The 23,036-nt window shown below is 39.2% G+C and overlaps 1 protein-coding gene across 1 annotated transcript in view; it reads left to right on the forward strand.

Moving 5' to 3' along the window:
• The first annotated feature begins 1,392 nt into the window (after positions 1-1,392).
• The window catches only part of MSH3 (mutS homolog 3), a 113,419-nt gene continuing 91,775 nt past the window's right edge, over positions 1,393-23,036 (forward strand). The window contains exons 1-8 of the mRNA XM_010144454.1: positions 1,393-1,488; positions 1,762-1,885; positions 2,865-3,085; positions 5,984-6,196; positions 7,481-7,597; positions 8,329-8,446; positions 9,841-9,986; positions 10,960-11,126. Coding sequence (XP_010142756.1) covers positions 1,393-1,488; positions 1,762-1,885; positions 2,865-3,085; positions 5,984-6,196; positions 7,481-7,597; positions 8,329-8,446; positions 9,841-9,986; positions 10,960-11,126 — 1,202 coding nt within the window. The remainder of the gene's footprint in view (positions 1,489-1,761; positions 1,886-2,864; positions 3,086-5,983; positions 6,197-7,480; positions 7,598-8,328; positions 8,447-9,840; positions 9,987-10,959; positions 11,127-23,036) is intronic.

A 23,036-nucleotide genomic window follows, 5' to 3' on the forward strand; every position in this document is an offset into this window, starting at 1 on the left:
TCTGGGGCCTCTCTGGTCACGCCGTGACAGAAAGTCCTGTCAGAAGGGCTGGCCAGGGCAGGCCACGGCCCTGCTGCACAAAGTGGTGCCCTGCGGCGGCCCCCCCAAGAGGCCAGGCCCTCCCGTTAGGAAAAAAACTCTGGTCACGCCGTGACAGAAAGTCCTGTCAGAAGGGCTGGCCAGGGCAGGCCACGGCCCTGCTGCACAAAGTGGTGCCCTGCGGCGGCCCCGCCAAGAGCCCGGGCCTTCCAGTTACGAAGGTTTGGTGTAGCATCTCTGCCTTGGGTAACAGGGTAGCGATGCCCGGTCTTTGAGAAAACGTGCCCATTTTGTAGGAGCTGAAGCTTGACATGGGTACGGTGAGCTTGACAAAGTCAGTATGCTGGTTTGTGTCACAGGGCCTTTGCCCCCTTGCAGTGGTGTTGGACCCTCTGGCACAGGTTCTGCCACGCACACACAGTGGGCTGAGCTCCTGGCCCATGTCATGGAGCTCAGACACCTTTTGGTCTGCTGTCAGGTGCACGGCCCAGAGAGCCTGCAGCCTCACCATGTCATCACTGGGAAAAAATGCTGTCTCCCTTGATTTTCATTCTGAGTTTGTATTTTCCAGCCTTCCTCTTATTAATGTTCCTACTTGTTCTGGCCTTGGAAAGGTGTATGCTTTTTAAACCTGTTTCTCACGTCAATCTTTTTGTATTATCTTTGGTCCAAATATATTTTAATAGGTGTGATTACTGCTTTCTGTCTATGCAGAAAAACTGCTTCCTGATTAGTGTTAATGCGGTGGTGAGCAACAGTGGACTTGGAAGGGAAACTTTGCCATTCATGGGCTGTGCATGTGGATGTGTTATAGAGAGGTTATGGGCTTAGTTGCTGAGGGTGGAATTCCTGCTTAGTTTTAAGAGGATGCAATTTCCCTTTGCAGTAGTATGTGTAGACCATCTGAGATGACTGTGTAAAAGGTGGATGCAAGCTGCTGAAAGCACCCATTGTATGTTTATCTGCAAAGTGAAATGGTAGCGTGTTTATATGTTGTTGCAGTTGCAAGTTATTTCTCTATGTTTGGTCACACTTCTTGCATTCAGTCAAACAGAACATACCGAAGATAAAATAGAAAACTGATGGATTTTCTGTTTACAAAATGTTAAAATTGTGTGTGTCAAAAGCCGTATAAGGACCAGTAGTCAAAAGTACTGTATTCTATACAAATCCAAGATGATGATAGCTAGGTGTTTACACATAGTTGAGAAAAACCTTTTAAGTCTGGATTAACAGTTCCAGAATGATATGGAGAAGATACTCTTCCATCACTGGGATGTAGACCGTAGGAAGTAGTGTCTCTCAGAGGCAAAGAGCTGATGTCTGGCAAGAAGAGGGCTTTGGACTCTGGGAATGAGGATATGCAGGCGAGATCTGATTGAGACACAGGGTGGTGGTGTGTGCTGTGATGGAGAGTCTGTTAAGGGCTGGTTCAGTTCCCTGCCACAGGTAGCTCTTAGCTGCCTTCTGAAGCCGTGGTAGCTGCAGGTGTTTCTTTTCTAGTGCAACAGCCAACTTGTTCACGGAATGTACTATTCCTTTTGTAGCCTTGAATGTTAGACGAACTGTTTTATAAACAAAGTGTAGATGGTAAAATAGTGTTTTCATATATTAGATTAATTTTGCATTTTGTGTTGTCTCTTTATGAAATCCTTGGTGCATTATTGCCTTTCATAGAGGATGGCAAAGGGAAAAAGTAACTGAACTTTGTTTATGTTTCAGGCTTCTGCGTTTGGTACAAAAAGGAGAACGTCAACTGAAAGCAATGAACCCTGTGAAAAGAAGACCAAGGCACGACAAATTACTCTAGAAGACATATGTAACCCACTGAAGGCTCAGGATAAAAGTGAGTTGACTATAAACAAGCATTTATACTCAATAAATAGTTTTTCATTGTCAAATGTAAAAAAAAAATTGTCATTGCATTTTTTAGGAACTGTCTCTGGAGTGTAAGGTATGTCTGAAGAGCCATTATGAGCACACTAACTATACTGTTAAAGCACCTTTCTGTGGCTCAGAAGAAGGGTATTTGAGCCTTGCTCCAGAATTAGTCTGGAAATCCCTCTCAGCTGACTCAGCTTTAACAGGGTGATCAGTTAGTCAAGTCCAGATGCCCACGCAGAAATGCTGCAACATTTCTTTTTTTGTTGGTCTGTCTTTTAGACTCAGGCTGAAGCGTGACTGACACTGTGACTGGGATACCTAAAGGCTACCTCAGAGTAAATAGTTCTAATGCAGTGGTCTTAAGTGTGAAATGACAGCCACTTAATTACACTGAAAATGCCTGTGCTGCATCTGACTTTGAGCTGACAATGTAATGAATTAATGATGCTAGCAGAAAAATAAATCAGTGAATATAAAGTTCGTTGCACTGACACTTCATCGAAAGGTATTAGTCTCTATAAAAGAGGGAATTATGTTCAGTTTTGTGGATGTGATGGTTTGAAGTATGATTAAGACACCATCATCTAGCAGTACTGCCTGCTTAAAAACATATTGAAAAAACACTGCTCATCTTCCAATATTCTTGGCTAATTCTGTGGCTTTCCAATTATCAGTCCAGAAAATAATTGTGTTTCTTTTCTCCTCTGTGAAGAAGCGTACAAATGAGGAGTATTCATTTTCCAGGAAAGTTAACCAAGCTGATTACATGTATGATTCTGTCAGGCTGGCAGAAGTGCTACAATGGGAGAGGAGTAGGAATGCAGGGAAGAGAGAGACAGAACAAAATGATTGCATTTTCTGCTTAGTGATTTGATTCTAACAGACATTCTGTTTTAGCAAACAGTTTGCTAATGTGTTTTTGTTCTGTATTTTTACAGAAGAACCTCAGAAGCGTGAAAAGCCACAAATATGTTTGCAGACTCTAGACAGACTGAGAGAATTCTGCAGTGATTCAGACCAGCAGTGTAACAGAGTCCGAGAGGATGGTTTTAGGGAGAAAGAATCTCTGACTTTGGAAAAATATCCCAGTGCTACTGGGAGAAGTTCAGAACTGAAAAACCCTCCTCAGTCCAGGGACGCTAGCCCAAAGGTTGCTCAGAAGGTATGTAGAGCTTTGGTCCAGTGCTGTGCAGATTACTTTCTACAGCGTAAAAAGCAAGCTTTAGCACAAGATCCCTTGTCGTGAAATAGTGCAGCAGTACTCAACAAGCAGCTTAATCTGGTTGCTAATAAATCTTAACTACTAAAGATGTCACTGTTTTTTTCATCTGCAGAAGTTATGAGTAGCTCCCATAAAAAATTATCATTATGATACAAGCTAAGAGTATAGTAGTATTTTTCTTCTCCTTTAATTTTGGGGCTAATTAATTGGTTGGTTTTTGGGGTCAGCTTGCTCAGTTTGAAATATTCGGGTCCTAAAAGGCATCTCATGGCTTACTGTGGTTGTGTTGCACCGCTCTTTGACAAAGCTTTACATGTGGCTTTTTGAAGGAAGGAGTTTGTGTGAAAGGCTTATGTATAGTTGATTTGACCTTCCTTGTCTGAGGGACATGACCTTAAACTGTGCTGGATAAACATGAGATCAAAATAAGAATAGTGAAGTGAAGAGTTTGTGGCAAGAGATTTCTGCTGTGATAAGGGGTTGAGATTATGTAGGTGTGATCATTTGTGGAATACAGAAAATTGATTCCTTCTCTGTCCCTCATTTCACACCCTTGTCTGTCTGGAACTTCTTAATTTCTGACCCTTTGTCTGCCCAGTTACATTAAGACCTGCTGCTGCCCTTGCTAGTTTAATCTGTAAGTCATACTTTAGTGTGTCCCACAGGTGTTTGAGAACCAATTCGAGATGCTGAAACTATAAAATATGTGTTTTAGGTAGGTATATATGTGAAGCATGCATGGGGAGTATTTGGTGACTGTCTGCTCTGTAACACTGGAAACAGCATGTACCTGGCATAGCTTGTTGGCTAAAAATGTGCGTGTTTACAGTAACCAGAGCAGAAGCGTGCGTTTGGTGAGCAAAGGCACGCACAACTCTCCTTTCACTGAGCTGTGGGCCTAGGATGGTTTTTCCTGTAGAATTCAGGTTTCTCTTTGTCTTTGAAGAGATGTAGTTGTTAATCTTCCATATATCACCTGGGACAGGATTTCTGCCTTCTTATTCCAAAGTTAGTTTCCAATGCACTGACACGAGCGTGCCTTCTACAGCAGTATTGCCACTGCATATTCAGGTACTTTGATGCTTGTGGCCAAACAGCCCTTGGGCCCAGTCAATCACAGACTAATTGTCTGTGAGATCGTCACAGCTGTTAACTTCCGCCTCCCAGATTAGGAGGAAGGTCAGCTTTAACCATTTGCAGAGAGACACAATGCAAGCAAGATGTATGCAAAGTAAAAAGTAGGAGCAATTATTTGTTACATAGTATCCTCAGTAGATAGTGAGGACTTGTGATCTACTTTACAAAGCATTACTATCATCTTTCTCTGTAAGACACCTACAAAGTCCGTGCTGGCCGGACAGTCAGGTGGTGAAGGGCTGGCCTGCCTCCCTTGGAATGGCCTGTCTTAGGTGTTTGTGTTTTGCTTTTTTCTTAGAGATATGTCATTTTCATGTGAGTAATTTTCTTCTAAATTCCTTGAGCTGCTAACTTACTACTATCTTAACAATTCAACTTCCATGCATGTTTTTCCTCCTTTTCTTTCATGACCTTATTTCACAAGGTTTGACACAATTTTCCCTGTAAAATGAGTCAAGGTCATATTGCTGGTGCAGACCTTGGATCAAGAACCATTGAATCATTGGGCTAATGATTTTGCACTGGGGCCCTCTTGTGCTGGCTGCTGTTGTCTGCTTGTCAAATGGGTCATCCCTTGACTGTGTGCAATTCTCGGAATTTTGCAATTCATGGTTAAAAATACAGCTAAGTGTTCTCTTTTCCTCGTCATTTTCTGACTTCATTCTTTGTGCATTCCCATGTATAAAGATCTGAAGCATATGATTTGTACTATCTCTGTGTTTCTTCTGAGTTACCATTACTTCTAGACAGCCTGTTGACATTGTTCCTTGTAATCTAGACGGGACAGTTGTTAGAAATTGAAGTTTGCCCGGTTTCTTTGCAGATAAATGGCACAACCTGATCAGTCATGTTTTGTATAATCATAGGCTTTAAAAACTTGTGGAAAAACCAATTTAATCAGTACTTGATACTGTGATAAAGTGAGGAGGAACTTTGCTGTAAGTGAAGCACACCTTATCAGTGTTGTTCACTGCACTTCCAAAAGACTGAAGCCTTTCAATAGAGAGCAAGACGAAGTTGCAGAGCTGACGCTGCTTGCCTAGCCTGGGCTGCATAATGTCATTGTAAATGGTAAAATGCTGAGAGAGTGGTCTCAAAGCCTTAACTGTTAAGGGTTTTAGAAGCTGTAATATAGATTTCTTATGTTTAAGAATAAATTATTTTAAAAGGTTTGCTGCGTTTATGTAGGAAGGGCAGACTGGAGAAGTAATAGTTTTTTGGTGCCTGACACAGCGAAGTAAGACTTTTATGGAATTGTTTTATTTCTTGATTTACTGTGGATTTTTGGAACAACATTAATCTTTGCATTGCAGTTTCTCATTCTGTAAATTGGAGTGGTAATTTATCCTTATTTTTACTTCTGGCCAGTGTAGACTGCCCTGTCCTTGCAGCCTGCTTGTCTCTCAATCTGTGTTTTGAGGGCTCATGATACAATAGAGATCTGAATTCAGCTGAGATACATGAGGACTGAAAGGAAGGAAGGTTTAAAGAAAGTTGTCTAATTGATGAAAAATCTTTGACTTTCGTGAATTTTTAGTTCCTTTTAATTCCAATTAAACTATGTTCTGTATATCCTCCTTTAATAGTTATGCTGCAGTTCTCGGGGCAAGAGTAGTCTTTGGTCAATGCGAATCAAGGTCTGCAGGGGCAGTTGATTTATTTGATGATACCTAATTATACTTTTCCATCTGTTATTTACAGGAGGAGTTACGCTGTGATCTTAGTCAGTTTTCTGCACCTCTGAAGTCTTATGAAAATACTCAAAATATTTCAGATATAAATCTTAACAAGAGAACCAAAAGCATTTACACTCCGCTAGAACTTCAATTCATAGAAATGAAGAAACAATATAAAGATGCTGTTTTATGTGTGGAATGTGGGTACAAATACCGCTTCTTTGGAGAAGATGCAGAGGTAATATTTTCCAAGAAAGATTCTTGCGTTATATTGGTGTCATACTAGGTCTATGGCCACTTCCAGAAGGAAGGTTTCGGTGGGGCATGAATTTCTTGAATTTTTTTTAATACTTGATGAAAAATCTCTGCATGCTTAAATTGAAGACTATGCATTACACATACACTTATTACCAAAATAGCCTTTGTTATTTTGTAAGTACGTGATAGTGCTTGCTATCCTGCATGTTGAAAATTTAAGATGAGGTCCTAGAATAGTTGCTTGTGAGAGTTAAAGTTGAAACACTTTCAGAGGTGAATGCTCTTTTGTGGCCCAAGACTCAGCTAGGAGTATTTCAGTTTGGAAGGCATTGGGGCAAGTGGTGTAGAAGTAGAGTAATATAGCTAGTATAGCCTGGGTGCAGAGAGCATCTTGGATGCGTGTTCAGATGCAGAACTTACACATACCAGATCTGTAAGAATTGGAAGTACTTTGCAACAAACGTGATTTTAAAAGTGACGTTTAATAAATGGTTTGTAATCAATTTTTTCATTATCTGCCCAAAAATCATTGATACCAATTTAACCTTTGACCTGTTCTCTTTCCACTCTTGCGACCAGTGAGAAACTTTGCTTACTTACTGGGAATGGGTTTTCCTGATAAAACTTATACCAATTTGCTGGTGCACTCACAGTTCAGAAATAGAAGGTACACAATTCAATGTTTGACTGCAGTGCCTGCTTAAGACCACTTTTCCCTAGTCAGTCATCACCTATCTCTTTCCCAGGGGGCAGAAAAGAAGTACAAATCATATGCTCATTATAATAACAGATTTTAACAAATGTTGTTAATCTTTTTCTATGAAGTGTTCAGTTTCCACTGCCCTTTGTTACTGATTTTTCAGTGTTTTAATTGATTAGCTGGTTTAATACCATCTTGTAACCACAATTAAAATAACTCTATAACTCTATGCTGCATTTCTGCATTTTCATTGTGAAAATTATTTGACCCTTCGTTGAGCTGTGTTGCAGAATCTGTGTGTGGTGTAGGTGGTTTATCTCATGGTGGTAAAGATCAAGGCGCAGGGTAGTAATCCAACACGTGAAGCCTGTCGTACTGAAGTCCCTGTTTGTGAAAGCGTGCTGGGACAGGAAGATGGAGGGGCCCAGGTCTGGGCTTTTTCCTGTAATATTTTTGTTCTGATGCTGGAGTTTTAATTGTAGTTGTGCATCAGTGTCATCATAGAGATGAGCTCCTGTATTGTGTTTTGAACTATTGGCTGACTCCTCTTCTTGTACTTTGCAGATTGCAGCTAAAGAATTGAATATTTATTGCCATCAGGATCATAACTTTATGACTGCCAGTATACCCAGTCACAGACTGTTTGTCCATGTGCGGCGTCTTGTAGCAAAAGGATACAAGGTTATTCATGGCTTTTATTAAATGATGTTAAGTACATCAGTACAGAATACAATTTAAATAACTTACTCTTATTACCAGACTCTTACTTCAGCTGGAAAGTAGGAAACTCATTATCACCTGGTTTTGCAATTAAAATATCTAACTTTCCTCTGTGTTAATTTCTCTATTCTGGTGAGTGTCACGAAATTTAAGTAGATTCAAGCTTCCCCTGTTTTATGGAAAAGTATCCTCTTGTTTTCTAGAATAATTCTTTCTCTCAGTTTTCGATCAAGCCTTTGCGTTTTTAGAGAGGCATTTTTATATTCACTCTGTCTTTTATTCTTCCTTCTATTCTTCTTTTTCTTATTGCAGCCTGTGGTTTTTTTCTCTTCTCTTTCCTATTGTTGATCCCTGTAATTCTGTGGCTTTCTGTTGATACCTTTTTTCTCTTATGAGAAAAACCTGTTGAATTTAAATTGATTGCAGAAACCATTCTCTAGCAAGTGGTGAACTCTAGCTAAACTGTTTCAAAATAGGACAAGAACAACAGCGGCAGAAGTTGAGACGGCAGTTAGAAGTGGATAGTGTGTAAGCAAAAGCAGTGCCATACAGTCTCAGTAGACTTGATGCTAACCTCTGCCCTTTAATGATGCACTTGCTGTCTGCTCATCTTAAAAGATCACCAAATTTATAAAATTTAAAAAAAAATATTATTAGAGAACTAACTTCGTTTTTTGTCTCTGTGCTTGTAGGTTGGAGTAATAAAACAAATGGAAACTGCAGCTCTGAAGGCTGCTGGAGAAAATAAAAGCTCTCTCTTCAGCCGGAAGCTGACTGCTCTCTACACAAAGTCTACACTTATTGGAGAAGATATCCTTTTCAAAGAAATTTGGTTTCACACTCTAATCTTTGGTGTATATGAGGCTGTAATTCTAGTATTGGCACCTAGGTGGAACATGAGTAGCTAGTGGCTGACGTAAGAGTGGCAGCAGGTAATAAAGTTCCTTTTATTTTATGTTGTGGCAAAGCATTATGCTGGCTTTAAAGAATTTAATCTCTTCAGGGCTTTAGGACAGCAGAACTTGTGTTTACTGTAGTTGCTTTCTGAAGTTAGAGAGTGAGCATCTGAAGTGTGCAATGTTCTATAGGTCTTGTCTCCAACTAGGTGTTTCCTCAGACTGAGAAAGCATAGCATTCGCGATTCAGGAGCGGGTGAAGGAGGAAGAATTGACTAGTGTCAACAAGTTGCTTAAAGTGGCAAGACTACACAGAGGGTTGTGAAGCATTGAAACAGGCTCTCCAGGGAGGTGGTGGAGTCCCCATCCCTGGAAGTGTTTTACACGCGTGTGGATGTGGTGCTGCGGGACATGGTTTATGGACCCTGGCAGTGCAAGGTGTATGGGTGGTCTTGATGATCTTAAAGGTCTCTTCCAACCAGATGATTCTATGACTGTTAAAAATCTAGCTAGGTAAATAACTCGTGGGGGTTGTAACAAAGAAAATGCAAAAATGAGATAGAAACAGCATTTAACTAGTGAAGTTGTTTTCTTTCTTTCCTTCTAGTTTTTGTTTTCCTGTTTCCTGCTTAATCTACCTCTCAGTTTTCTTCTCAAATTTCTGAAGTTAGTACTTACTACATACTAGGAGCTAAAAAGATTGTTACATTAATGCAAGGTTGCACTTAAGAAGTAGATCAGGGAAGCAGATAACTCAGTTGTGAAATTTTCCAGATGACTGAACCTGGTGGACAGATGTGCAGCAAGGTTTCAGTGTGACTAACCTAATGCTCCTGCTAAGATGTAGGCTTTTGTTTAACTCAGGTTATTGCCTGCTTTTCAGTTGCTGCATACCTAGTGCATTTAATTTTTCTGTTAGGTTTATGTGGTTTGTGGATATGAAGTCAAAATGACAAGGTGGAGCAGCCCATGTACAGAATCAGCTGCTGTTTTGACATAGCTGCTCTTCCGTGAAAAGAGAGATCCACAGACATAGTCAAAGGCGGTCTTTGCATGAGCTGGTGAAATCTATGCTTTGTGTAACTGCTGGTCCTGTGAAGACAACTGCTGACTTCAGCCTTCTTGCTGGCAGTTCATCATCTGACATTCACCAAAATCGTTGTAGAAGTCAAACTAATAAAAGTCAAATAGACATTTAGGTCTAGAAAGGCTAACACAAAATCTAACTGAGAATGACTTAGACATAGATGAATCTGTGAATAATCCACCGAAGTATGTGTACTGCTTTTTTTTTTTAACATTTGTTACATGTGAACCCTCTTCTGAAGCTAGATGATTCTGTAGATGTAGAAGAGGTAACAACAGATGTTCCTGATAACTACCTCCTCTGTATCTGTGAAAACAGAGAAAACTTAAAAGACAGGAAGAAAGGTGACATTGTTATAGGCATCATGGTAAGTAATTTTCGTGACCGAATCAGTATTTTAGGTTTTTTGTGGAGTTTTTTTGAGCATTGTTTTGTTGGGGCATTTTGGGAGCTGGGTGGTTATCTCCTTAAATTCATGATTGTTCTGTTTTTTAGATTTTGTGGGTTTTGGTTTTCTTTTTTTTTTTGGTAACACGGTGCAGTTTATGGAAGATGCCATCTCTGTGTGAATTTTGATGGCTTTGAAAACCACAGAAAAGGTCTGGAGCTGATAGTTGAGTATTCCTGATACTCTTCTTTCTGACGTATCAGTTGAAAACACATCTGTGTTTAAACCGTATTCAGGGAAATCATTAGTTCAGAAGCTTTACTAACTTTGAAGCTGAAATATTTTTAGGGTCAATATTTTAAAGCTTGTGAGCACTTTTTTCCTCTACAAAATACCTTTAGAGGCAGAGACATGCTTTTTTACTGTTTACACTTCAGATTCGTGTTCTATTTTATGGTGAAGGATTGCTTCACAGTCACATCACAGGGATAACTGAAGTCTGCTGGTAATTCATTAATTTAAAAGCATCTTGATTGTCACACTGCAGCTGAGAGAAAGCTACAAAAGCATGTGCTAGGATGACAAGGTAGACTGAATTTTCATGTACCTTCCATGGACTTCCAGTTACACAGATTTTCCTACTAATGAAGGTTGAGCAGTGATGGACTGGTGATTACAAAAGCACATTTACATCTCTAAGCTGTTGTTGTCGTTTACCAAGCCAAAATTATGGTTGTCTTTTGAAGTTACTATTAGATCATTGATTTGAAAAGCAGAATTACATTTTTTGATCAGCTGCTTCCACTAAGTGTGTGGGTGCGATATAATTTTGTGCAATAGACCGTAAATTTTCTTTCTGGCTTAACAATTTGAGTCACTGGAAATGTAAATATTCAATGCCTTTTTTTTTTTTTTTTTTTTTTTTTTTTTTTTTTTTTTTTTAATTTGACAGGCAATCCAACCAACTACTGGGGAGGTAATTTTTGACAGTTTTCGGGACTCTGCATCTCGCTTAGAATTAGAGAGTCGGGTTTTGCGCCTGCAGCCGGTTGAAATAATACTTCCATCTAGCTTGTCAGATCAATCTGAAAAGCTCATCAACAGTATAACCTCCATGAGGTATGTTTTATGGGGATTTTGTTGTTTGTTGGTTTTTCTTTTTTCTTTTTTCTTTTTCTTAATTACAACATATCTGTTGATAGACTTTAGATCCAGAAGCAAGCATGGATGTGTAGTTCTGTAAAGGCCCATTTCAGAATGGCTGTAGTTTGCTGCTGGGTTGAAAATTCCCCAAGTCCCACTGAGTTCTGGACACCCAAATTGTATTTACACTGAAATTCATGGCTTCTGTCTGAGGCCTGTGGAAGATCTGTGCTCCTAAACATCTGTTGTTTTCATTTAGATTGTCTTGCTCCCAATCATGTGATCTGTTGGATTTATTACAGAGCTCGTGCACTTATCTTTGGGATCTGAAAGTGATGTGAAGTGGCTGTTTTTCTTGTTTGTCATAGTCTTAAGGTCTGTGAAAGGTGTGAAACTTTTTCTGTTAATGCAGACACGTACAGAACACCTTTGCGACTGGTATTTCATTTCGTTTGTCTTATCACACTATCCTGAACTTGGATACAGACTTGGAAGTGTTGTGACTGATCATCTGTTTGTATTTTGAGTTCTCTTTGTGTATTTCAAGAGTTTAATTTGTTACCTGTTTTCTGTATCAATTTTACTGTGGAATAAAGACAGAATATAGCATAATTTGTAGGATGATAGATCAAGGACAAAGTAATCCTCTGAATGTATGTGGTGAAGTTAAAATCTTACAGATGCAATTTTTGGGAGAAAATACAAGTTTTTCACTTTTTTTTTTTTTCAAACTGTGCAGCTCTAAGGCTGAGAAAACTAGTTTAGAGCTTGGCATTTTAATTTTGAATGAACTAGTCAGAAATGATCTTCTATATTTTAACAAAACTGGAAACTAAAGAAAGCCAAAGAAAAATGAATGTATTATGTAGGCAAAGTTTTGTATCGGAGGGGGGGAGATACAAATATTGTCGCTTCCCATGAAAAAGGCAGACAAATGCAACATGCTCACATAGACAGTAGCCACCTCACAGTCAACTTTGTATCTTGACTACCTCACTTAAGCTCTGCCCACATCATCATCTTGTAGCTTCCTGGAGTGCTCCAGAGGGCTGAGCTGCTTAATCAAGTCTGCTCCTCAGTCATTCTTTCCCCACCTGCCGGTGAAATCCTTCTTAATCCCCTTTTGTTAAAAAACTAGAAATAATCAACATGAAGTGGTGGGTAGGCAGTCATCTCATCCGAAAAAGTTGGTTTTGTGGCACATGATAAGAACTTGCACAGATGTTGCTGTACTCAACCATCAAGTTTTCAAAGACACATGTCTATGAGAGGCAAGACTGAGAGGAGGGACAGAAAATGCCAGAGTTGGTGCTAGCCATCTTAAGAAAATGTGGGTGGTGAAAGTAGTGTATTCATCATTCAGAGGTGATGTGATTGATGCCTATGCTGGTAGCAATGTATGCTCTTAACATACTAGGCACTACCATCTATATGGACTGGAAAGTGTTAAGGAGTTGAAAAGGTCAGCTCTAATTAAATGTGCTAAGCAAGCACGTTTTCCTTGCAGTAAAATGGGTTGTTAAGACTTGAGCAGGTAAAATACCAGATTAGGAAGTAACAAACCTTTTCCAGTTGCCAGCAGATGTACATTTTTTGCCTTAGTCCCTTTACTTTTACTCTGATAACTTTCTCTTTTGCAAATCACTTCTATAGGAGTATGCCCCAAATATTTCTAAATACATCATGATGAAGATTACCATTCTTATATTTTTTTGCTTGTTTCGGTTTTTCATTTTTAATTGTTCTTGGTGTGCACTGACGGTTTTGTGGAGGATAAAATGATGTAATAAGCTGACAAAGCAAGTGCATTTTTCAAAAACATTTTAGTTGTGCCTTAAGGTAATTCTGAGGCAGGATGGAAAGTGCGATTGTTGTGGGCTGGTTTTTGGGTTTTTTTTTCTCTTTAGGTTGTTCACAGCTGGGAATGTTGATAACTAACTCTCATTTCTTTTAAGAACAAGAAATGCCATCCATTAGCTAATTTTGTGAACAGATATTAGTTTGTAGGTTTTTCTCCTTTCTGGTAATTTTCTAGGCAGCTCTCCGGCCTTAGTGTTCTTAATTACATGGGAATGGTAAAAATAAAACACATTACTTTGGTATGCTTCAGTAGCCTGATTACAAACCAATTCTTCATGGATTTTCGTGTATCAAAGATTGAACCACTAGAGGGCCCTGAAGTATTTAATATTACTTTAAGTGGTTCCCATATGCTGCTTTCTTGTGCTTTTAACTAGGCTCCAGTTCTTATATAATTGCTTTTATACAAGCAGTAATTTTATTTTAACGCGTATTGAGTGTTGTAAAGTATTTGGTTTTGATCATTGTCCATTACGTGGTAACTTCATGCTTTGTCTGCTCTTTTTTAATAGCTCCTGGTGAGAATCACCTGGGAAAGGTTTAATTTCTATAATTTTGGGGGGACCTTTCTGACTAAAACCATGGGAGCTAGATCTAGCATTTCAAGAGGGCTCCACATCTCTTTGTGTATTTATAACACAGTGGAAAACCACTGAATTTATAAAGATAGGAGAGAAAAAATCATCGCGGGAGGTGTACAGCTGAGAGTGGTTAAGAGCAGAGAAGAGAAGGGTCGTGTAAATATTGCACCAGGGGTTGTCTGAGTAACTCAGAGGGTGATTTGGCGTTGGATGTTGCATATTAGAACTCTGCAGTGAGCAACCAGGGTGATGTAGCCTGGGTCTCTTCCAGCACAAAGATTGTCTTGATGAGTATAAAAAAAAATACTTAGCTGTGATAAAGCATTGCAGCTTTATGAGAGCAGTCATTACCTGTTTCAGTGCATAATTATATTGACAGAGTCAACAGTATGTGTCCTTTCCTTCAATTTATATTGTTTTGTTATTATACAGAGACCAATATGAGTATTATATACTGGTGTACATGTCTCTCTGCCTCTATTCTAAAAAAATAAAACATGTAATATATGTATTTCCTCCTTATAGAATGCTGTGCTTCCGTCTTCTCTTGTGTTGCCACCACAGCTATGTCCAGGATCAGCTGTGTCATTCATGCTATTTACTGGTACTTTTATTTTGTGTACATTTTCACAGCCAAATGTACATCAAAGGAACACCATCACAGAAGGTAAAACCAGCTGGGTAGCAGGTTGTTCTAAATTTGTGTTTATCAGAAATAAGAGCCAAGTAAGTCACGAGAGAAAAATTTTAGGGTTTAACCTGGTTGACAATCACCAAGAGCTACTACTTGAGCCTAAGGAATATCGCATTATGGTAGAAATTATTTCTGTGGATTAACTTAAAATAGTTGTAAAGAGTTTTGAGTCAGAAATGAAAGTGCAAATAAAATACACAGTGGAAAGTGGCCTCATAACTTCTTAAATTTTATGCAGTATAGCGATAGTGCATAGTTTGCTTATCCTGCAGATCAGTGAAGAAAATGCATCTTTATGTGTGGCTATAAACAGGATCTCACAACAAGAGAAATGAAGCAGATTTTAGAGTAAGTTAATAGACTGAAGCATCAGCAGAACTGTTGTAAGAACTGTTTAACAGCAGCAGGTTGAATCGTACCCAAGAGAGCAGTTAGCAGTGTAAGTTTGTGGAAGTGGAAGGTTTGGTCTTGGTTTAGAGGTTCTCCATGGCAAGTTAAGCATGGACATTAATGTAATGAGCAGTAAACAAAGCCAAATGCTACTGTAGTAAGATGACTTAGCTGTTTGTGTGATTTGTTCATTCAGTGGTGTTTTAATTCAGATAGTATGAAGCCAGTTTTATTAAATCATATGCTAGGAGAAGGGGGAATCCTTAATCAATAGGTATTTTACTTCTGATTTAAATGAAGTTAGACTCATCTCTTTTTGAGAAGATTTTAATCATTTGGGTTAAATTTTGGTATTTGCTAACCTGAGTAAGCTTTAAAAAAATAGTTTAACTTGTGGTGTAGATTTGTTACAAGTTACAAACTTTGCCCTTTGGTAATTTATAACTCATGGAAACAATGCACTGAAATATGTATCATGGTTTCATGTTTGTCGGCTTCTAGCATATTGCTGTTTCAGGTGGTAAATGAAATGCTTCTGTTGCCAATGTTGTGAGAGACATTGTTGATAAACATTAATAACTAGAAAGTACTATTAATGGACAGATGTAATGATTAGAGAGTACTGTTCAAGGACACTGAACTGGAGGTCAGTTTTGGTGGAGAGCCTTCTTTCAAAAGCTAAGCATAAGTTAAAAAGCAGGTTGCGGAAGCTGTTTCAGAACAAACTGTTCTGGTGGGTAGTGTTCTGTTCCCGAACGATAGCAACATCTGTTTGCAAGTGCTGGTCTGGTTGCAGGAAAATCTTTTAATGCGTTTAGTTTCCTTCTTTCGAGAAAACCAAGAAAACTTTCTTGCCTATATAAAAAATATATAGACATTTTACAGAAGAACACTGGTTTGCATTCCAAGCTCTTCCTAGTCAAGGGTCAGTACCCATCCTCCTTAACATTTCGGCTGCTCTAAAAGTCGGCCTGTACTGGCCTTCCTGAAATGATTTTTGAAACTCCTTTCCCTTTTGGTTGTTCTTGCTCTTCTCATGTGCCCCCTTTTTATTGTTTCATTGAAAAATCCAGTGCCCCTGTGCTCCACTTCATATTTTTTTCAGTTTGTACTTTTTAAAGTCATGTTTTATTCTTTGACACCATCTAAAATCACAAGTACTTCACTCTTAACCCAAAGCATCATTTCACCCAAGTCTGCACAGTTTTGGGTTTTTTTACATGTCTTACTTGGTGTCTGGCCAGCAATCAAAACCCAGGATGATACAGTACCTGGCCTCTTGTCTATGGCCACAGATTTTTCACTTTATTCTGTTTGCAAAGCATAATGTCTTCCTCTTATTAGCCTGAGCCTGCAATGTGGAAGGCAGTTTTGACACCATCTCCCATTGTGCACTGCTTTCTTTAGGCTGCAGGTAGGTCTGCCGCTTGTTCTGCTGTAATATGTCTTAAGGTTTTTTTTTCTTTCTGATTATGACATTTAAGTTTCTGTTTTTGCTTGAGTACTGCAGTAGTGTCTTTATCTTGGAGTTTGCTCCTTGGGATTCCATTCTCTTTCAAATCCATTGAGAACTAAAATCATCCTTCTAGCTCACTGGAGTTTTCGAACTGCTCCCTCAAGTAGCTAATCATCATTACATGCAATGCAGGCCTTTTTACTTTATGTTTAAGGACCTCTATAAATAACTTTTCAAGCTCTTTCTGCTTACACTAAAGCAGTGCAGCGCTGATACCTCCTACGTTTTAGCAATGACTTCTGCCTTTAACCTCATGTCCGTTGTGGTCTCTCAGGAACCTGCGTTGCTCCACAGGAGTGTTATTCGCTAGTTTCAGCCCTGTTGAGATCTCTTACCAGTTAGTGGTAATATCTGACTGCTGGTTGGTTGTTTCAAGTCATACTGACCCCCCACCCCTTCCCACCCTCCGCCAGTTGTAGTTCACCAGAAATCCAGAATAAGACATAGCTTTCAGCTTTTTTGTTTCAGTATGTGTGGTGCAGCAATAGAATACAGCAATGCCTTGGGTTCCTTGAAATGGAACATATAACTGTCTATGTAAGTCAGCTTGTAAAGGGTACGGGAGTGAGCTGTACGTGATTTGTTACATGCATTGGTCAATAGTGCTATTCATTGCTAACTGCTGTCATGAATAGAGTTACGGATTTATGTCATTTGTCAAGGAACAAAAACTCAAATTGAATGAACTTAATGACGTCTCATAAAATAATTTAAAACACTTCCAATTTTGTGGATATTTATATGTCGCTGATGGTTGCTCAGATCAGAGGAAACCTTCATATAATTAATGTTGAGTATTTTTTTAAAAATGGGGAGCAATTACATGCGTATATTTATGTAGCTCAGCTCATAAGGTTTGTAGGTGAGCAGGGGTAGGAAGGCTTGAAGTGGCGAAACCAAGACATGAGATGGTTACAACCTGAGTAAACAGTATCGCGAATGAAATTGCTGAGCAGAGGAGCGAGAAGTATGTAAAGGGATGGTAATCATAGAGGGCAGTGCTTTCATGGTTTGTATAGCTTGTGTGATTCCCGTGGATTTTTAAGTAAAATGCAAGCTGTGACAAACATTTTGAGAATGTTTTGTATAAATGGAAGCTACAAGCAGTTGAATTTGCAGGAAGAAAAAGGCAAGTGAAGTACAAAACCAGCGTGTGAGCTGTTTTCTGTAAATACCAAACCCAAATGCATCACTAAACGGATGTTTACTGGCTGAAGAGGCTTTTGCGCTGCTAATAATCCAGTTCATGGACTGGGCAACTCAATTGCTTGAAGAATATTGGTCGTGTCATAGCTAACTTGTTTTGAATAGATGGGCAAAAAAAAAAAAAAACCACAAACACCACAAGTCATGTAGTGACCTGAAAGAATTGCTGGACAGCTTTCACGTCATGAAACATGGTTTTCTCAGTTTCATAGGTCACAGTGCTCTTCTGTGGCCTTGCAGGTGAGGGAAGCATAGGGCTTAAATCTATTCTGACAAACAGCTTACGTGTGGAGTCTACTCTTTTTCTGTTGCCTGAATTACTGCCCTTCACAATTTGGGAGGCAGCATAGGCATATGGCATCCTTTAGATGAAATCACTGTTCCATTATGTGTGCAGAGTTGTCGTTAGAAAAATATGAGAAGGCAGTTGCAAAGCACTGTGTGTAATTGCGGTGCAGAGCACTTTGGTTTGCCTGGATGATCTATTAGATAAAAAATGTTAACATCGCTTGTCACGGTTGCTTTTGGAGGCCTTGCCCAGCATATGTGTTTTTATAAATTCCTCCAGGCAAAAGCGAAGATGTGTGCCCTGATAAGTTTCTGCAGCAGTTTGTATGTGTTCAAAGATACATTATTTTTCACGTACAAGCAGCGCGGAAAATATGCTCTGTTCAGGAGCTACATCTGAGGCATTTTTGCACTGGGTAATGATTTCATGGGTTTGGCTTTTTTTTTTCCTCCAGTATTTGAGCCAGAAATTATTAAATGAAGAACGATTAAATTGATCTTGATACTTGTGCAATTTCTTACTCTCAAAAAATGAACTTTTTAGTTAGAAAAAACCCCACCTTATTGAAAGAAGCAAGAAAATTTAAAACTTGAGAGCATTTGTTTTCATGTTTTGGCTCCTATTTGATTTATTATTATAGGATTGGTCAGAAACTGCAAGAGGTCACATAAAATAATTCTACGTTTTGTTGTCCGCTCTGATCTTTATGAAGTTGCATGCTTATTTCGGTCAGTATGCATTTATATACTGTTGATTTTACAGCAGCTGTTGAAGTTTCTCAACCAGGGAGGGGTGCTGAACCTCACAATTACAAACTCAGATGGGAACCTGGATCTCTACACATCTGTCCTTCAGGAGGTTGCACCACTGTAGTGCTGGTCCTGTCCTAGTGACGGAGGGGTTGAAAACAACTAATTAGTCATTACTAGTTTTCCCTAGGTATCTATGAGCAAAATAATCGCGGTGAATGAAGTGACTTGACAGAGAGTGGTAATAAATTCCTGAGTTCAAAAATCCTAGTTTGAAGGAGCAATTCTCATTTACATTTTATTTTTTTTTTTAACTGCAGATAGAGGTCATTGCTCTGATAAATCCAAATAACTGGAATACTCAAACGACGTCGTTTTTCTGATGTGATTTATATTAGTAATGTAATTTCCGGTTTTCAGATAATGTGGATATTGTTCAAAGAGGTGAACTTTTCTAATGAAGTTTTGCTTTGCTGATAAGCCAGTACAGATATTATCATGTTTGAGATTTTTGTGATAAGGCAGGCTTGTGTAAATTGGAAGTTGCTTAAAACTGGAAGTTGTCTCAATTCTATAAATATAAATGACTGTATAGATACGACTTGCAAAAGAGTTCAACATCCCAGTAACTCTAACTGTACAAATACTTGTGACTTCTCAGGTTTTTACTGTAAACCAGCCACTTATTTATGTGCCAAAGCACATGTCCAGAACAAAAGGTAAGCAACTTTACTTAAAAATACTTAAAGCCCAAACATAACTGGCAGCTTGGGACTGAATGTGAGTTTTGAGTGAAAGCAGAATGCTTTTTGAGAGTTCCAGTTACACCAGTACTGTGCTGTCGTAGCTCCATACTCTAAGCTGTCCTGCACGTTGGCTGTTCCATGGTAACTTCCATGTTCAGTGTTTTAAATGTGAAGCTAACTGGTCCGTTTTCATCAAGAGGTGATCTAACTGGACCTTCATGAGGGTAAAATGCATCTATTGAACTATCATGGAGGAACTCACATACAAAGCAGCATAGGTATGTCTGTTGCCGGCTTGCTCTTACAACCAGAACGTCAGTTGCCTGTTTTCCTTTGTTCCAGGTATCAGTGAAAAGGTTGCAGTAACCTGCAGCTGGAGTGCACGTATTTGAATGGAGAAGGACTCTTCAGCTCTTAAAGCTGTTGTGCAAATTTTAACTTTTTTTAACAGCCTATGAATGTTTGTTGACATATTTATTAAAGTCCTAGAATTTTGATTTTTTTTTTTTAAATAATGACTTCTTTTCTGTAATTTATTCTTCTTTGAATTTGACCTGGGATTTAAGTCTTTTCCTGTGAAACAGTGGCATTATGAACACCTTGGATGTGTAATTTATCAGTCATTACATCTTCCCACATTTCCTGCCCTCGTTGTTAGTGCTAGGAGTTAGAAATCTAGCAAATTTAATAAACACAATGTAGTGATGTAAGGTGAGTATAGAAGGGAGAAAGACTGGAACTGTCTGCCTGTTTGACATGCAGATAGCAGTGATACTAGAGTGATAAGAGGAATAATCCACTTGTAATGGTGGTTCCCAACCCCTCCTGAGTTTGGGAGGAGAGAAAGATCATGAATATATTTATTTTTCATAAAAACAGTGTATATTCCTTTCTTAATTTTGAAGAAAATGAAACTGAAATGTGTTTTTACGTGCCATCAATTTACTGAACTGCAAAAAGGAACAAGCTTTGTCTTTAAGGCAATCTTTAACAGTTGAATTTTGTGCTTGACTGGCTTATAACATTTGTCTCCTTTAGCAGATGTTCTTTTTGATGTATGGTATAGGTAAGAGGCTTTCAGTAAATTAGACATGTGAAGAGTGTACTTTAAGCATAGGCTTTTCCTCTGGGAATTTGGAATAGTAGAAATGATTGTTAGTAATTCCTAATTAAGTTTGCCTCTAAATTTGTATGGCTATTTTCTGAGTTTTGAATAAAATTTGAAATCATTGCTATATTAATTAACTCTTCCAGTACAAAGCTTAGTACTGTAATACAGCATTTTCTCAATGTAAAAAGGTTTCATGTATGTAAATTTGCTTTCCATTTGTGTGGAAAAAAATTTTCTGCTGAGAGATAGACTCAGAAACAATTTCTAGAATATAGAACAAATACTAGAATCTCTTCATCTTCCTGTTTGATGTCGTGGCTGTCTCCCTTCCTTTTTGTCAGGTGGAAGATAACTCTCTGTTCTTCCATCTCTTCTGCCTATTCTTTTACAACTATGTCACCAGCTTTCCTGAGTCTTGCCAGTTCTTCATGTCTTTGTATATCTCCTGTATCTAGGGTGCCTCAGCTTCTAGGTGTCCTCAGTTTCCAGCCACATTGCAGGCACTCCTTGCAACAGATTGCTTGGCACTGTCCTTTTCCTCTACATACCTCTGTACAAAGTCATGGATGACAGGGACCTTAGGATGTAGAGGGAATCAACAGGGAGGATGTAAGTCCAAGCCTTCTGCCTTTCTTCATCTTTCTTATACGCTGGTGACGTCCAGGGTTCTGAGAAGGGAGGTTGTCTTTCCTGGACAGCTTCACTGTGCTTTTTGTACTTCACACCATATTACTGCAGTTACTTATACTGCTTTTGGGCTATGTATTTGCTTTTTTACTGAACACCTCTTGTTAGGCCTTGAGGAATAACCACATGAACGTTGTGAAGAGCAAGGTGGTGTTCATAGAATCATAAAATGGTTTGGATTGGAAGGGACCTTCAAACCATCATGTAGTCCAAATCCCCTGCAGTGAGCAGGGACACCTTCAACTGGACCAGGTTGCTCAGAGCTCTGTCCAACCTGACCTGGAATGTTTCCAGGGATGGGGCATCTGCCACCTCTCTGGGCAACCTGTGCCAGTATTTTACCACCTTCATTCTAAAAACTTTATCTTCCTTAGCTCTAGTCTGAATCTCCCTCTTGTAGTTTAAAACCATCACCCCTTGTCCTGATGTTACAGGCCCTGCTACAAAGACTGTTCCTGTCTTTCTTATAGGCCCCCATCAAGTTTTGCAATGCTGCAGTAAGATCTCCCCAGAGCCTTTTTTTCTCAATGCTGAACAACCCAAACTCTCAACCTTCCTTTAGAAGAGAGCCATTCCATCCCTCTGATAATTTTGGCCTCCTCTGGACCTGCTCCAACGGGTTCATGTCTTTCTTGTCCTGAGGACTCCAGAACTGGAACCAGCACTGCAGGTGAGGTCTCGCCAGAGTGGCATAGAGTGACAGAATCCCCTCCCTTGACCTGCTGGCCACACTTCTTTTTACACAGCCCGGAATACGGTTGACTGTCTGGGCTGTAAGTGCACAAGCGCGCATTGCTGTCTCATGCCCAGTTTTTCATCCAGTCCTTTTCTACAGGGCTGCTTTCAATCCCATCATCCCTCAGCCTGTATACCAGGAATTGCCCTGTCCAAGGTTCAGGACCTTGCACTTGGTCTTGGTCATCCTAATGATGGTCACACGGGCCCACATCTCTAGCTCGTCGAGGTCCCCTTGGGTGGTATCTTGTCCTTGAGGCATGATAGCCGCACCACTCAGGTTGGTGTCATCTGCAGACTTGCTGAGGGTGTGCTCAAAACTGCTCGCTATGTCATTGATGAAGATATTAAACAGCACTTGTCCCAGTAAAGACTCTTGAGGGACACCACTTGTCACCAGTCTCCATCTGGATGTTGAGCTGTTGACCACTACCCACTGGTTGCAACTATCCAGTCAATTCCTCTGCCTTACAGTTCATCCATCGAATCCATTTAGAGGGCAGTATTGAATTTGCTATACAAAATAATTTTGATGTATCAGAGAAAGGGAAGTAGGAAGAGGAAAAGGCTGAAAAAAGAAGCTTTTAATTTGTGGGGAACAGTTGTGTAGCTGTCAAAATCCTTACTTATAGTATTAACTGATGTGTTAAACTATTTTAATTATCTGGAGAGACGGCACATGGATTTGCATCTCAAAGTGGAGAAGTTAAGCCGCACCATGAAGCATTCTGTATATATTGCATATACAGTGTTTCTATTATTCCTCGTATCTTTGACAAAAAAAATTACTTCATTTATCTCTGAAATTTAATTAAAGGATTTGTGCTTTGACTTAAATTAGGTGAAAGTATTCACATGTAATACAGCCTAAGCTATATATAAATGAGCTGTACAGGGTTTTGTAAACTCCTTGCCCCTAAAAGAAGTCTTTGTTTCATGGAGGATTCTTGGCTGTAAAAAGAAAAATGGGCCAGGCAATATTCTTTGGCTTACAGACAGCTTAAAAAAAGAATCTGTATCTCAGGAAAACTCTAAACTGATGACCTGACTGCACTTTTTCAGCCGAATTTGAAGGAACATACATTTTCCCAAACAAGCTTTTTAATACACTTTTTGATAAAGTTTGTCTCCATCAGAGCTCCTGCAGGATCTAGTTTTTTGTGCAGCAGTATTATGAGGACAGTAGAGAAAATGTGCACATAAACTGGGCTGAAGAAAATCATCAGTCAACCTAGATATAGACCACTTACTCCTCTTTTGAGTGGGTGTTTTACAACCAGGTTTGTCTAATGACTGTTGATTGCAGACTTGGAGTTTGAACA

This window comes from Buceros rhinoceros, unplaced genomic scaffold (genome assembly GCF_000710305.1).
Source record: "Buceros rhinoceros silvestris isolate BGI_N320 unplaced genomic scaffold, ASM71030v1 scaffold5291, whole genome shotgun sequence".
Taxonomy (NCBI): Eukaryota; Metazoa; Chordata; class Aves; order Bucerotiformes; family Bucerotidae; genus Buceros; species Buceros rhinoceros.